The following is a 16,966-nucleotide window of genomic DNA, read 5'->3' on the forward strand; positions in this document are numbered from 1 at the left end:
ATTCACTCCTCTGCCTGGCTCAAATCCCTTCTTAAGATCCATCTCTTCTGCAATGCCCATGGTAACTGACTAATTAGAATTGCCAGGTGGGTGAAAAAGTAGTCGATTTAGTAATATATTTTATTAAATTACTTCAAAAGCCTCCCACTTGTAAACATAGATATCATATATAACCTTTTGTTCCTGCCTTCCCATCCTTATCTCACTGCCTCCACTGTGTTCTAAACCAAACTGTCCTGTCTTGTTCCTATTTAATCTGTAAAATGCTTAGGACAGGGGCTGTCTTATTTTATGCTTCTACAGTAGCTAACACAAGGGACGACCCTGATTGGGGCCTCTCTACACTATTTTAATACAAATAATACGATTGTATAATTTGATTGCAATGAAATTTATAATCACTACAAAGGGGCAATATTAATATTAGAAATGTAAAGAAAATGACTTGTTCAGAGATTGCTTTTGGGAATATTTCAATTTTTCCCATCAAACTCATTTACAGGGAGGGATTTTTTGCTCTGTCTTTTTCTTTCACCCAATAATCCTATTTGTCCTTTAATGTTAATCTTAAGTGTTCTCTTCACACTGTCAGCATTTTATAAAGAAGTGGCAGCTCAGAACTAATTGGATTTGTCAAACAATCATAGCTTAACAGTTTTGTGAACTGTAACCACCATGAATAGCTACAGAAAAACCTGCAGATGTTATTTCCAAGAAAAAAAATCTTCATCTTAAAGTCGTTTGTGAGAAGACATAATTTGTTCCATAATTCAAACCCAAATTCTTAGCAACATAATGAGGTGATGTGTGTAACTAAGCTGAAAGGTAATGTGTAAAATCTGTGCAAATGATCATTTGCAGTTAAATCACAAATTAAAATTCACCTATTTTCGCTCCTACTCAATTTGCCCTAGCCTTGAAAAATAAATTTTTCACTCTTCATTGACTTGACAAAGACCTAGGGCTCAATGTCTGTTGTTCTTATAGGCACTTTGAAAAGACAGATTATGAGAACTCTTAGTTGTAACTGTTGTGATAGAAATGTAAAAATATAATTTAATGAAAAAGGGCCAATGCACAATCATAGAACAAGGCTATTTAATTAATTATAGTTTGCATTTCTGTAGTGCCTTCCCCAGGAAGATTTTAAACTAAAGCCTCACAACACCAGTATTAAAACAGGCAATTATTATCCCCAGAATACCAGGGAGAACAGAGGTACTGAAAGAGTAAGGAAGTTTTCCTAGAATACACAGGAAGACTATAGCAGAGATAGGAACAGAACTTAGATCTCATGTTTCCCAGTCTTGTGCTTTATGAACTAAATCAATTTTCTGCACTTCTTGTTACATAAATTATATTTTTAATAGGGTGACCATACATCCCATTTTGGCCAGTCCAGTCCCCTTTTTAAGCCCTGTCCCTGATGTCCTGATTTTTTTTGGCAAAACTGGGCATTTGTCACATTTGCTCTTCCCAACTGATCATCAGTTGGAAAGAGCAAATGGGACAAATGCTCAGTTTTGCCTAAAAAAGTGGTGGGGGGGTGTCCCCCAGTGGGGTGTGGAACATTCAGGGGGGGAGGAATGAGTGGCAACACCAGCCCCACATGGCAGGGCTCAGGTGAGCAGTGATGCCAGGTGGCTCGGAACAGCCCTGAGTGCGAGAGGGGGCTCGGGCCAGCTCTACACTGGGGGGGAAGGTTTTCAGGTGAGACCTGGACCATATCCCATTTTCCCTTTGGAAAATATGGTCACCCTATTTTTAAGATACAGGATCAGATTCTCTAATCCCACTCCGCTCCCTATGTGTTGCTCTGATGCGCAGAGGCAATAGAAACTGCCCACACCTTTACTGCCAGGGATTTCCTCAGTATGAGGGGAGTCACTGGCAAGTATAGAAGTAACAGAGGGTCCTGTGGCACCTTTGAGACTAACAGAAGTACGGGGAGCATAAGCTTTCGTGGGTAAGAACCTCACTTCTTCAGATGCAAGTGAAGAAGTGAGGTTCTTACCCACGAAAGCTTATGCTCCCAGTACTTCTGTTAGTCTCAAAGGTGCCACAGGACCCTCTGTTGCTTTTTACAGATTCAGACTAACACGGCTACCCCTCTGATACTTGACAAGTATAGAGGTGTAATAGCTGTTCCCATGCCACCCCTCTTGAAGCTCCCAGGAGGGAGATCCCATTGGGGTGGGGTTGGTATCAGGTACCAGGGCAAGCTATATTTGGCTATCCTTAGCAGATACTCCCTTAGGAGTTGTTACCCATCGGGCAGGTGCTTGGAACTCCACCAGGGCTTCAATCTCAACTCAATGAGAGGGCCCACCTTCTCTTTCTCTTCCCCTGGCCCCACATACACATTGGCCTTTACTGCACCCAGGAAAGAAAGGGCAGAGCAGAGAATCTGGGCCAGAGGAATGTATAAAATCCCAATATCTATATTTCCTTTCAAATAAATAGAATTCCTGTGAGCTATTTGAGGCCTTATTACAATTTTTTAAAAATATTATTATTATGCAGGCATAGCCTGGAATTTTCTCTGTATCTGCGATGTATATCACCAGGTGGTATATCACCAGATGGTGATATACTGTATTGGCTTCTGTGGGCTGGGAGCTTCAAATTAGTGCATTTTAAACACACATAGTGGTCAACTGAAACACCTATCTTTGCCACTAAATGGTGAAGGTAAAATAACTGTGAATTCTGTACAGGTCACTCAAGGATAGGGTGACCAGATGTCCTGATTTTATAGGGACAATCCCGATATTTGGGACTTTGTCTTATATAGGCACCTATTACCCCCCATCCCCTCTCCCGATTTTTCACACTTGCTGTCTGATCACCGCACTCAAGGAATACGTACAAGTAGGCATAATGGGTTCAATCTTGGTGAGGTATGGAGCACCCTCAAAATGCATTCATTTTAATGAAGACTGAAAATGCTCAGTACATCTCAGGAGTAGGAGCAGTGTTAATGAGGAGAGGTTTCTGTACATAAGCAGAAGTGCATCTACAGAGTTACATTCCCAACTCTGGATGCTATTATGGAAAAATCAAAGTATGGGATTGGCACGCAGGCAAAAATGCAAAACAGAAAGCATTTGCTTCCTGTGAATTTCAGAGAGCAAACCAATATAACATTCATATTGCTGCTTGAATACAGGAATCAAGCTTGCAAATAGTAGAGAAAATCACTACACATGCTGTATATGGAGAATAAGTGTACACAAATTCCATTGATGGTCAAAGAGCAGCAACTTAGCAATTTTTGAAAACGTTTCCCCTTTTAAGAGTGTTCACATAGTGCATTTAGAAATATATGCCTCTTTCCTGGATTCATGCTATCCCTTATGTCACTTGAATGTGACCTCAGAAGCAGAATGACTGAATCTCAATTTTGTGTAATTTAAATATAAGATACATTATGCATCTATTATTTAAATTATGCTAAAAGTTGGGATACCTAGAAGTGAGTGACAGGAAAATAAGCCCCATGTATTATACAAAATGCTACGTTTGTGTTTCATTTTACTCTGTAACTAAACGAGGAAAAACCATTTACTACATATAAAGGCCAACATTTTTAAATGTAAATACTCAAAGTTAAGCGTCTAAATCTGTATTTAGGGACCAAAACAGAATATAAGACTTGATTTTCAAAAATACTAACCAGCCTCAACTCCTAATGACTTTAGTGGAGCTGCTGGTACTCAGCCCTTTAAAAATCAGTAATTTTTTATTTAAGTACCTTAATGTGGACTTTGATGCCTAGCTTTATCTACACACATTTGAACATTTTGGCTTCAGGTTTCTGTCTTTGAGCCAGTTCTCTCTAGCAATCCATAGTGAGTTTGTTAGACTAAATATAGATATGTATGTTTCCTAGTATATCCTGCTCATTCAACATGTACAGTGAGGTGCATTTAAAAATACATTTCTGTTACCAGTTCCAGTGGTATTTCCAATTTTAAGTACACTGCTACCCCGATATAACACGACCCGATAAAACACGAATTTGGATATAACGCAGTAAAGCAGTGCTCTGGGGGGGGGGGGCGGCGCACGCCGGTGGATCAAAGCAAGTTCGATATAACGCGGTTTCACCTATAACGCAGTAAGATTTTTTGGCTCCGAGGACAGCGTTATATCGAGGTAGAGGTGTATGTAGAATATCACTAGAATGAGTAACATCTTTTAATACTGGAATTAATTTTTAAGGGTTTCTACTCTATATTTATTACAACACTACAAATCCCAACCAAAATCCCAAATACCAATTTCGTATCTCTATAGCAGACAAAACTGAACCCCCGGATTTGAATGCACCTCAACTTGGGGAGAGTGGAGGGAGTAGGGACAGGCCATAGATACAATATCCAGATCTGAATCTAAACTTTCCCAAAGTCAAGGTATTCAGATTCAGTCTATAACAGACAGCTATTAGAACTAAGTGATTTAGGAGCCTGAGTCCTATTTTCAAAAGTGAAAATCAATGGGATTTAGTTTTCCAAGTAGAACTATGTGAATAACTGATTTTTCGATTTACTGGGCATTTGAACAATTTGGTGGGGGGGGGGGGGGGGGGAGAATCATTTTGGGTCAACTTGAAATGAATTTTTTCCAAATAGTCAGCAAACTGAAAACTTGAAAAAAAAATTAGTTTAGGGTCAAAAGAAATGTTTGTTTAGTTTTTGAATTTTTTAAAACTTTTAAAAAATTAATAACATTGAAGTAAATTTCTAAATGGAAACTCATTTCAATTTGAAAAATTGAATTCTTTCATTTTGAAGGTGTTTTTTTTTAAATGAAAACAACTTGGTGAATTTGACACAAATTTGCAAAATGTTTGTCAACCTGAATTTGCATTCTTGCAGCAAAAAAAGTTTCAACCAAAATATTTCACCCAGCTCTACGTCCAACTGCCTAAAACATATCTGAAAACAAGATTTAAGACACTTTTGAAAATTTTACCCAAAATTTCAGATCCAGGTTTTGGTCAATATCTATTAAAATGAATGTAAAGATTTTCTTACCTGTTGGTTTGTTAACTCCAAGGAATCCAGCTTGTCCTAGAGTTTTAAATACTTTGTGTGCCGGAAACTGTCCTTCTTCTTCCCATTTGTCCACAAATGGGTTAATCTCCTTGTCAATAATCTGCATTTGGAAAACAAATAAAGGAGCTCTTAAATCAAAGAGGTTTCTATAGAAACTGTGAATGCTTTGGAAATTAATTTTAAATAGGTATAATTTTTTCTACTTTAGCTTTAAATACTGTATTGTGAAAGAAATAAAAAAATATGTTTAACGCAGAATGGCACTAGTAACATTTTGAAAACTCTTGAGTTTGCTTTCTGCTAGGTATATTAATCTCCATGGCTTAAAGCTGATGTCCATTAAAATTGCAAGTAAGGGCATGATACAAATGTAAATCCATTCTTTTAGAAAGTATAAATACTGACTGCATGAGAAGTTGTTATGAAAAGAAAAACCCTAGAACCCAAGAGAAATGGAAACCATCCCTATTTTTGCTACATTCAAATTAGTTTCTACATGGCATTATGAAGGAAGGCTTACAACAACCTCAGATGATTAACTTTCATGTGAAGGATGCAAATTACTTGGACTGGCTATGCACAATGATTTCATACACTACAAATAACAGCAGTGACAAAGGCCAAGCCACAAATGAAGACAGCCATGGAGAGGGGTCAAAATGCCTTAACTAACCAACCAGTCACAAAGGAATTCCTTGCCTAACTTGACCTAGACCCACGGTCCCTGTTAATCTGCAGCATTCTGGCTCTTGTTCCTGTTCCATGGTACTGTATACATCCCATGTACAGAAGGACATTCAGACTCGCATCTGCTAATGAAATCCCAATATGGGATGCCCACATCCTCTACCCTCCCAGATACAAGCTTAGCGCTATTAGCTCTTAAATAAAACCAGTCAAAGGGATACACATGCAAAAATGGGATTGGGGTGAAGGAGATGGAAATACATTGGGCCAGCTCCTAGTTCATGCTCAGGCCTATTTGTGTCATGGAGCCTAAATGGGCAGCTGAGGACTCTCCTAGCATTGGAAAATCTTCGACTGGCATAGAGCCAACATAGCCAGCTCCACACTACCCACTCACATTGTAGCATGCGTGGTTGGGTTGTGACCAGAATGCAGAATACTTCAGCAATCCCTGCCCATGCCCAGTATAAACAATGGCCCAGAGTGGTCTCTTACTAGCCAGCATAATTTGAAGCAGCCTTCAAACTGCTCTAAATTATGCAGGGGTAATTGAGGATGGGGCACAAGCCACTTTTGCTCCTCCACCAGGTACACCTGAAGATTGAACACATTAAATATCACACATAGGTAGGGCCTTATCAAAATCACAGCTGTGAAAAATGTATCACGGACTGTGAAATCAGACCTGCCCCATGAAATCTAGCTATTGGAGGGGAGGGGAGGGGAGGAGAGGGGCACGGCTGCGGGTGCCCCAGCTGAGGGGTTCCTACTGTGCCCTGGCTACAGCTGCTAGTGCCCTCCAAGCTGGGGAGGGACAGGACTTACTCTTCCCCTGAACAGCTGCTCTCAGGGAGAGATCAGACCCACCCCCAGGTACCTACCCTGGACCTTCCTGCATCTGCAGGAGGTTACCGGAGGTGGAAATGGGTCTGATCTCCCCCGTGCTGCTGGGAGCACCCTGCAACTACATGAGGTACCCGAAAGTGAGTCTGCTCTCCCTCAGAGAGCAGCAGTGCAGGGGAAGAGCAAATCCTGTCCCTTCCCAGCCCAGCCGGGACTAGCAGCTAGGAGCTCATGGCTGGGGTGCTCCCAGCAGCACGGGGGAGATCAGACCCACCTCCACCTCTGGGAATCTCCTGTAGCTGCAGGAAGCTCCGGGCTGCTGCTTTCAAAGACCAGCTCTGAAGGCAGTGCAGAAGTGAGGGTAACAATCCCACGACCCCTCTACAACAGCTTTGTGACCACCCCATGACTTCCTTTTGGGATGGGAACCCCCTGGTTACACCACCATGAAATTTCAGATATAAATATCTGAAAATGTGAAAATGACTAATTTCCAAATCCTATGGCCATGAAATTGAGTAGAATGGAGCGTGAATTTTGTAGGGCCCTATAAATAAAACGTCAAAATTAAACACACACACTTTGGAATAAAAAAGTTGTACTATTTTTAATAAGGATAAAGACAGATTTTTAATCCGTGAAGGAGATTTTACCCCTCTCCAAGATAATGCTGTATTATAATATACACTATTTTTTATTCCAAGTGTTTACCTTTATCAGTCTTTTGTCCACACCAAATAAATAAGTCCTGTGGTGATAACTATTTCTTATGGTTACCATTCGTCCGGATTTACCCAGACATGTCCTCCTTTTTGTGTTAAAAATAGTGTCCGGGGGGGAATTTGTAAATCACTCAAAATGTCTGGGATTCCCCCCCAGGCAGAGCGAAGTGCGGCTGGGAGGGCTGCAGGAAAGTCAGCCTCTCGCCTGGGGCTCTGGCAGCCAGAGCCCTTCCCCCTGCAGCTTGCCGGGCTGGACTCCGGAGCAGCTATAGAGCTCCTCTCTCTCCCCCCTCCCCCCCCCTTCCCGCATTCTGAGCCGGCTGGCCTGCCGGGGCGTTTGCATCGGCCTCGGCAGCTCCTCCTCCCGGCACCCCAGCGCCCCGCTCCGGCAGCACTGTGCAGGGCCAGGGACCGGGTTGTGTGTTGCACTGGGGAGCGCAGCCACGTGTCCGGCTCCGCACAGAGCCCAACACCATGTTCTGAGCGGCGGGGTAAGGGGGCCAGGGGGCAGGAGAAGGGGCAAGGAGGTTCTGGAGGGGGCAGTCAAGGGACGGGGGGGGGGGTCGGGAGTTCGGGGGGGGCTTTTTGGGGGGGGTGGAGAAGGTTTTGGGCAGTCAGGGTACAGGTAGGGGGTAGGGTCCTGGGCAGTTGGGGGGGGTCTTAGGAGGGGGCAGTTAGGGAACAAGGAACAGGGAGGCTTAGGTAGGGGGTGGGGTTCTGGAGGGCAGTTAGGAGCAGCGGTCCCAGGAGGGGGCAGTCAGGGGACAAGGAGCAGGGGGAGGGTTGGGGGTTCTGAGGGGAGCGGGAAGTGGGAGGGGCAGGGGTGGGGCTCCTCCCGTCCTCTTTTTTGCTTGCTGAAATATGGTAACCCTACTATTTCTTAATCTGGAAATAAATATTTCTGCTTCCCAAATCGCTAGGCTGAGAAGGAAGGGACCCTGTGGGGTTTCATTTTGAGAGATCTAGTTTTTGTACAGTCTTAAGAGAATTTCAGCCCATCCACACCGGCTTCCTGCTCTACAGATGGCCAAGGAACACTGGATACCTCACATCAGGCAGCAAAAATTATTATTTCACTCCTAAAACCATAGTCTGAGAAACAATTAAATTGGATGTTTAATTTATTCAATTATTTATAATCTCTCTCATAGTGAACATTGTCAATCACATGATTACCAATAACAAAAATAAACTGCACATCCCTCTTCCCAGGTTGTATCTAGGACAGTCTTCCACTATGTTTATAAATTTTCATTCCAGATGCTTAAATACTCAAGATATAGACCCTTAACGTTGAGTTTGCTATAGCAAAGTATGATTTTTTATTAATAGTGTTCTTTGTGAGACTTCACTTGGTAGTGTCCAGGAAAATTACTGGAAGCGACTACTAACCATGAAAAGAAATCTACCCTAATGTTCTTTCTGATGGAGCTCAGCAAAAGTAGGAAGTGGATGTACTAGAAGTGTTGCCTGTGTACTATAGCCATTGGGACTGAGTCCAGTGCTGCAGCCATCTGCATGCATTAGAAGTCAATGAAGTCAACGGAATGATTGCAGCATCAAACTCATTTACATTTTCCATCAGTTTTGCAGAGTTTAACTGTTTGTCCTGTCCTGCTCATTTTTTGACCTTGAGTTATAGCTACAAGTATGAAACAGGACCAAAGTAAATTGATGTCTGAAAACAGTGTGATACAGTTTCACCAAAAATCACAGATCGCTCCTGTCTGACACCATCTTGGAGCTGTAAACAATATAACTGCACAAATCAACAGTAGTGTATTCTACTAACGTCAGGGATAAGTAAGACTCATTTTCCAGATACTAGTAGCATCTCTTTTCCACCATTTTCCATACCCCATTACGAATGTCTGTATCTACGATAATGTGTTTTCACTGTATTGTCCCAAGACTTGGCTTCTTGTAATTTGTGTTGCCTGTTTTAGAATGTATGCTCTTCAGAGCAGGAAACGGGTCTTACTCTATGTTTTGTAAAGTGCTGTGCTCATTTACGATGTTATATGATTATAAATAAAAATTATACTTGATGTCTTCTATCCTAGATAAGTATTCCAAATAACAAATATCCAACAGACTAAGTGGAATATAGGGATACATTTTCAAAGGGCCTGTTACCCTATTTGCATGAACAATTTGGCTCACAAAATGTGTACTTATATTTTTGCACATTTATGTAAGCGAGATGTGGTTGCAAGTTTAAGTACTTGCATATCTACCTGATTTGCACTTGGAATCTAGTACTTAGGTGCAAGTACTCAGATTTGTGCCCACAATTGAATTTTGGATGCTTCAGTTGCACTTGTTAAAAGCAGGTGCACGAATTGCAAGCATAAATTGTGCATGCAAAAGAGAAAATACCCATTCTAAAATCTAACCCATAAAGTGCATAGGAATAAATATTCAACAAGTTCACAAAGGAAATATTCCGCCACAATCTCAGACAATCAAGTAACCTGCTGCTGATTATTCGCTTCATCATAAAAAGTGCAGAAGATAATGAGTGGCAATCTGTAGATTCGTTTACATTGGTGCGACATTTGCTGTATAGAAGACTAACATCGATACCTTCAGCAAGGTTCAAAGTGATCTCTAAGGCTGCATGTTGATGTGAGGGCTTGCATTTCTAGAGGAACTCCCAGTTACAGAGGCCAAACCTCTTAGCCTGACCAAGTAGGCCAGTGGTTCTCAACCAGGAGTATGCATACTCCTGGGGGTACGCAAAAGTCTTCCAAGAGGTACATCAACTCATCTAGATATTAACCTAGTTTTACAACAGGCTACATAAAAAGCACTAGCGAAGTCAGTACAAACTAAAATTTCTTACAATGACTTGTTTACACTGCTCTGTACGCTATATAATGAAATGTAAGTACAATATTTATATTCCAATTGATTTGATAATTATTTGGTAAAACTGAGAAAGTAAGCATTTTTTCAGTAATAGTGTGCTGTGACACTTTTGTATTTTTATGTCTGGTTTTGTAAGCAAGTAGCTTTTATGTGAGGTGAAACTTGGAATATGCAGGACAAATCAGACTCCTGAAAGGGGTACAGTAGTCTGGGAAGATTGAGAGCCACTGAAGTAGGCAAACCGCAAGGAAATTCAGTATCTACACTGAATCTAAATGGGAATCAGACTTCCTTTTTCAACATGCTGAGAAGCATGTGAAGAATGACAATACTGTCCTCTTGTTTAGAGTGACAGCATAAGAATTTCTCTCAAGTACTGTATACACATTTTCCTCATACAGCCTCACCAGAGTGTCACAATTCAAACCCAGAGGCATGATCTCTGTAAACGAGAGGAGGGTCAGTTTGCATACCAATGCAAGCTCCTGTCCCTCTGTGGAGACTGCCTGCAAGAGTGATATCATAGTTAATATCAATTGTTATTCTTTCAAAAAACATGGATTGGTGCCCACTAGGAAACTGATCAAGCCAACAAACTCTAGTAATGTCAGATGACATTAACAACAACAAACCTTTTTATAAAGTAATCTGTACTAAACTGTATCAAAAACAGCATCTGCAGCTCAGTGTTCAGGAAAGGAGAAATGGGAGGAAAGAGGCAGCATTTTTTTTTTTTTTTTTGGTTTGGGGTTTTGTTGTTATGGATTATTTCAGCATACAAGTAAAATAAACACATGGAAATTCCTCTTCAGAAAATCCCCAGGTAGTGCCACCTGAAACTACAGCATATTTGACTGTCCAACTAAAATTTCCCTTACATTGGGGTGAATTTTTAATTAATACTAAATAATATTTTTAATCTTATCAGAAATAGTATGTGGCATAACTTAATTCTACCAACATACAATAGGTTTTCCTGTTTTGGCCAAAAACACACACATTTCTATATGATTTTACTACGGCAAAATAATGTCAACAGAACACATTTTGAACATGACAAAACAGGTTTGCTTAGACAGAACAACTCTTCCTTTTGTATATCTACTTCCAAAATACATAAATTGAACAGATTTGTATGCGCCCAATAACTTGGGGGGAGAGGGGAGACTCTTAATCCAACATTTTTTAAAAATGTGGTATAGATTACTGCCAAAAGTTTCATATGAAAATAATTTTTTACTCAGGAATTTTAATAGTGTTTTTCTTAAATTGAAAAAAATAATCTCTGGGATTTCTACTCAGCACACGGATCTATAGTTAGCCCTGCAACTCTATACTGCTTCTAGGAAAAATTATTAACTTTGTTAAATTATTTAACTTTGTTAAATTCTCACTGCATTCTGTACCAAGCATACTGTTCCTAGAAGAGCAAAAAATGTAATCAAATGGATTTTGGCACTGAAAGTAAAAATAAATGTCCTTTAGTGACTAAAGATCTTTTCCCGTTAGTCATCGGTGAGCTCAGCTTCCACGTAGCAATTTGAGATTCAAAGCTTGAAAACAATATTTAAACCACAACTTTTAACCTTTACAAGCATTGTACTTATTACTTCTTATCCCCCATTTTACTACTTCTTATGCCTCATTTTATACTATTATTGTACAACGTATTTTTGTCCATCGTTAGCAGGATAACATTATACTGAGTGGAAATCTTGCCATAAAAATACTGAATTCAAAATAACTCTCTCACAAGTTCAGGAATATCATTAAACTATTCAACTAAAATGAAAGGGAATTTGAAAGATAAGAGATATTGTATAAATTAATAGGATATTTAATTGCATTCTGTGGTGCCATATACGTGTATCATGTCAGTTCTGATATTAACAGATTTCAGTTCAATGGCTCTAACTTGATTAGAAAAAAGATCACTCCAGTTATCATTATGACAACATAATAAAGAAGTCTCTGTAACTTAATTTAGTGAAAAAAATCACATGAATAGAAAAGCAACAAACAAAACTAATTAACATTCTTAACTAATAACTTATTGATCACTAGAAAAACATCAAACAAGTGAATTGGGAGAACTGGATCGTTCAGGGGATTGGCAGTAGCCAATAGAGCCTTTTACCTCTAGCATTTGGCACAAGCAATACATTTGCTCTAAGGCAGTGTTTCTCAAACTGGGGTCGCCGCTTGTGTAGGGAAAGCCCCTGGCGGGTTGGGACGGTTTGTTTACCTGCTCCGTCCACATGTCTGGCCGATCGCGGCTCCCACTGGCTGCGGTTCGCCACTGTAGGCCAATGGGAGCTGCTGGAAGTGGCGGCCAGTATGTCCCTCGGCCGGTGCCACTTCCAGCAGCTCCCATTGGCCCGGAGCAGTGAACCGCGGCCAGTGGGAGCCGCGATCGGCCGGATGGGGCAGGTAAACAAACCAGACCGGCCCACCAGGGACTTTCCCTACATAAGCAGCAACCCCAGTTTGAGAAACATTGCTCTAAGGAGAATAAATAAATAAATAAATAGTCTACAATATAGCTTTTTTCTTTGGCATATCCTACAAAACCTATAAATATTTGTAATAGCTGCTGATGCATTATAATTGTTCTAATCACACTACAGCAGGGGTTCTCAAACTGGGGGTCGGGACCCCACAGGAGGTCGCGAGGTTCTTACGTAGGGGGTCGTGAGCTGTCAGCCTCCATCCCAAACCCCGCTTTGCCTCCAGCATTTATAATGGTGTTAAATATATAAAAAAGTGTTTTTAATTTATAAGGGGGATCGCACTTAGAGGCTTGCTATGTGAAAGAGGTAACCAGTACAAAAGTTTGAGAACCACTGCACTACAGCTACTGGTATTTAACGTAAAAACTACTCAGACAAGTATCAAGGGCTCAACAAAATTTCCTAGATGGCCATCACCATTTTTATTGTACAAGGGCACTATTAATTCATTTAAAATCACCCATAAATAAGTGTTTCTTATGGTTTTGATTACACAGAATATGTAGTACTTTCCTTGCTCAAATGTTCAGGATAACCCTGACTGTTCATAAAAACTTCTGGAGTGCAGCACTGGCTTTCTAAACTTGGAAGCCAGGCTGTATCAATATGTTGCATTAGCAATGTGATGGTGTCACGGACTCACAGATCGTGCCCACTCTTGGCCCTGTGCGGTCCGTGGGGGGTTGCCCCTTGCAGTGAGACAGCCCTTCTCGGGGGTCCACTCTCTCTCGGGGTCAGGCCCCTCCACCTCCTGGAGCTGCACCTCTCTGAGCCTTAGCACATCTGTCTCTGCCGTGGGCCCCCTCAGGGAGTCCACTCGCTCTGGACCCCTGGGGCCTCCACCCCCCGAAGGGGTTGATGCCACCCTGTTCTCTACACCGGAGTGACTCTCAGCCAGCATAAAACAGGAGGGTTTATTGAGAGTTGAACACAGCACAGGAAACTCTCAGGGCCTCAGGCCTGGCTTCCCTCAGCCCAGCACATCCCAGTCTCTCTGCATCCAGGTGGGCTCTGCCTGCTCCCCCTCTCCAGCCCAGAGCCCCCTTGCTTCCCAGCTGGGCATCTGAGATCACCGGCCCCAGGCCCCACCTCTGTCCATTGTCTTCTCTCCAGGTAAACAGGGTCGTAAACCGAGGCCTCCTCTCCTCGCTTTTGTCCTCTGGCTGGAACTGGCTGGTTAGGTCACTGGGTCCTCACTCTGCAGCCCATTGTCGGCCCACTGTCCAGAACTGGCTGCGTCTCCTCAGTAGGCCTCCGGGTCGCTAGGTCACCGGTCGCTGGGGTATCCATCCTCCCGGCCATCAGCTGGGTCCCCAAGTCCTCTCTCCGGTCCTCTGCAAAACAAACTCCCTATCCCCTCACCTCGTTAAACCAGTAACACCCAGGGAAACTGAGTCCCACCCCCTCCGCATGCAAACCATTAAAACTCCACAGAAAACAAGGAAACCTCCCACTTCGTCACAGATGGACTAAGCAGTGAAGCTATAACCCAGAGCATCCCTACATTTGACATACATTCATGGAAGAGTGTCTAATGAGAGGAAGACTCTGCATGTTGCTATTTCATGGAGTTTAACCAAATTGCTTTTTGAGAGGGGGTTGCCTTCCTACCAAATAAGCAGTGGGTTTCGCCTTCAGAAACTGCAGAGCCAAGGGATTCCACATGAAGCAGAGAGTCTCGGGGGCCCAGTTCATATACACTCCTACACTCCCTGGCCATGGCTTCCCCTTGGATCCCCCCTTAAAAACAGTCCTCTGGCACATAGGAGCTTGTCAAAAAAATAACAAGATGGGCCCATGCTACCATTTCCAGAAAATCTGTGGAGCTGGGGTAGGGAGACGTGGGGGGGGGGTTACGATTAGCGACCTCCCCAGACTCCTTTCCCAGCTGGATGCTTCCTTCCAATTATGCAGACAGCCCTCTTTGGGATTCCAGGAATACAATGACAGGTTTCAGAGTAGCAGCCGTGTTAGTCTGTATCCGCAAAAAGAACAGGAGTACTTGTGGCACCTTAGAGACTAACAAATTTATTAGAGGATAAGCTTTCGTGGACTATGTTCCATTCTATATGCATCTGAAGAAGTGGGCTGTAGTCCACGAAAGCTTATGCTCTAATAAATTTGTTAGTCTCTAAGGTGCCACAAGTACTCCTGTTCTTTTTTCAGGAATACAATGTGATTCTGTGGAGGTCCTCCTCTATGTGAGAAAGGCAAGATGCACGTGTGGAAGATCCTTTTTTACAGGCAGATTGGCAGCAGGGGGTTAATCTGTGCCTACGATTCTATATTTGCCTGTCTAGCCAAAAGTACAAAATGGCATCTCTGTACATGCATCTATATTGAATGTAAATGCTTCAAAGACAGCTATCTGAGTAATGGACTTCAGGATTAGGCCCAATGATTAAAGACATCTGTGTACCCTTTTGAACTGTCACCAGGAGGCCTCTGAGAAACAGGCCAAGAAAACATTTTCCATGGAAAGACAGGTTTAATTGGAAAAAGGTCATTTTAAGTGCAGACATCTGTTCCATGACCTTGTGAAAGATAATTGGCACAAATAAAGCCATTCAACAATTATATTTTAAAAGAAGAAGATCCACATTACTAAAAGAGAGCAAAAAAATAACTATTATAATCCTCAATTTAGACTTTACCAAATTATTACTATCATTCACCTCTACAAATCCAAAACTGGTCAACTTTAAAATTATAATCTGGAGGGGATTCCTTCTAAATTCAAAATATTTGTAAAGCTATCATCAAGAAACTAAATAATAATGTGTGTGTGTGGTACCCAAAAATATGAAGGCAACAGAATAGAAATAACAGCTAATGACCCCAACATAGGAAAGGATTTAAGCATCTGCCCAACTTTAAAATAAAAAAGACAGTTACCTTTTCTGTAACTGGTGTTCTTCGAGATGTGTTGCTCATGTCCATTCCACAATAGGTGTGCATGCTTGCCACGTGCACCGATGCCGGAAGTCCCCTAGCAGTACCCATAGGGGAGCACCCCTAGCAACCCCTGGAGTGACGCCTCTATGGCGTGCTCCCCCCACCCTCAGTTCCTTCTTGCCAGACAACTCCGACAGAGGGTAAGAAGGGCAGGATGTGGAATGGACATCAGCAACACATCTCGAAGAACACCAGTTATGGAAAAGGTAACTGTCTTTTCTTCTTCGAGTGATTGCTCATGTGCATTCCACAATAGGTGATTCCAAGCTATGTCTGTTGGAGGTGAGTAGGCGTTCACAGACTCTCGGGACAGAGTACGGCCCTGCTGAACCCGACGTCCTCCCTGGTTTGGGAGACGATCGCATAATGTGAGGTGAACGTGTGAACCGAAGACCATGTGGCAGCCCTGCAAATGTCCTGAATGGAGATATGGGCTAAAAAGGCAGTCAACGAGGCTTGCGCCCTAGTTGAGTGTGCCCTCAGGATCAGCGGGGGGAAGGTGGGGAACTCCCGCCAGGTCGTAACAGGTACGAATAAACAAGGTGATCCAATTGGAGAGCCGCTGAGTGGACATCAGCCAACCCCTCATGCGTTCGGCTGAGGCGATGAACAGCTGCGGGGACTTCCGGAACAGCTTTGTATGTTCCAGATAAAAGGCCAGAGCCTGTCTCACATCCAGCATGTGGAGGCGGCACTCCCCACTAGTCGCATGGAATTTGGGACAGAGCACCGGTAGGAAGATGTCCTGACTCACGTGATAGGTGGAGACCACCTTGGGGAGGAACGAAGGATGTGGTCGGAGCTGGACCTTATCCTTATGGAACACCATATACGGGAGTTCGGAGGTCAGGGCCCTGAGCTCCGAGACCCACCTAGCTGACGGGATCGCCACCAGGAAGGCTACCTTCCATGAGAGGTGCGACCAGGAGCATGTAGCCAGCAGCTCAAATGGGGAACCCATCAACCAGGCCAGCACCAAGTTCAGGTCCCACTGTGGGACCGGGGGCCTAATGTATGGGAAGAGATGATCCAATCCCTCAAGGAATCGGCCAGTCATAGCATGGGAGAATACCGTGTGTCCCTGCACCGGTGGGTGGAAAGCTGATATGGCCGCCAAGTGCACCTTGACAGACGAGGGCACTAGGCCTTGGGGTCTAAGGTCATAGAGTCACAGACTTTAAGGTCAGAAGGGACCATTATGATCGTCTAGTCTGACCTCCTGCACAACACAGGCCACAGAATCTTACCCACTCACTCCCACAACAAACCCCTAACCTACGTCTGGGCCATTGAAGTCCTCAAATCATGGTTTAAAGAC

At 42.8% G+C, this 16,966-nt stretch overlaps 1 protein-coding gene across 1 annotated transcript in view; it reads right to left on the reverse strand.

The window, feature by feature from the left end:
- LOC128832813 (probable acyl-CoA dehydrogenase 6) overlaps positions 1-16,966 on the reverse strand; it is a 147,574-nt gene that overhangs the window by 110,931 nt on the left and 19,677 nt on the right. The window contains exon 2 of the mRNA XM_054020441.1: positions 5,040-5,160. Coding sequence (XP_053876416.1) covers positions 5,040-5,160 — 121 coding nt within the window. The remainder of the gene's footprint in view (positions 1-5,039; positions 5,161-16,966) is intronic.

Source organism: Malaclemys terrapin, chromosome 2 (genome assembly GCF_027887155.1).
Source record: "Malaclemys terrapin pileata isolate rMalTer1 chromosome 2, rMalTer1.hap1, whole genome shotgun sequence".
NCBI lineage: Eukaryota > Metazoa > Chordata > Testudines > Emydidae > Malaclemys > Malaclemys terrapin.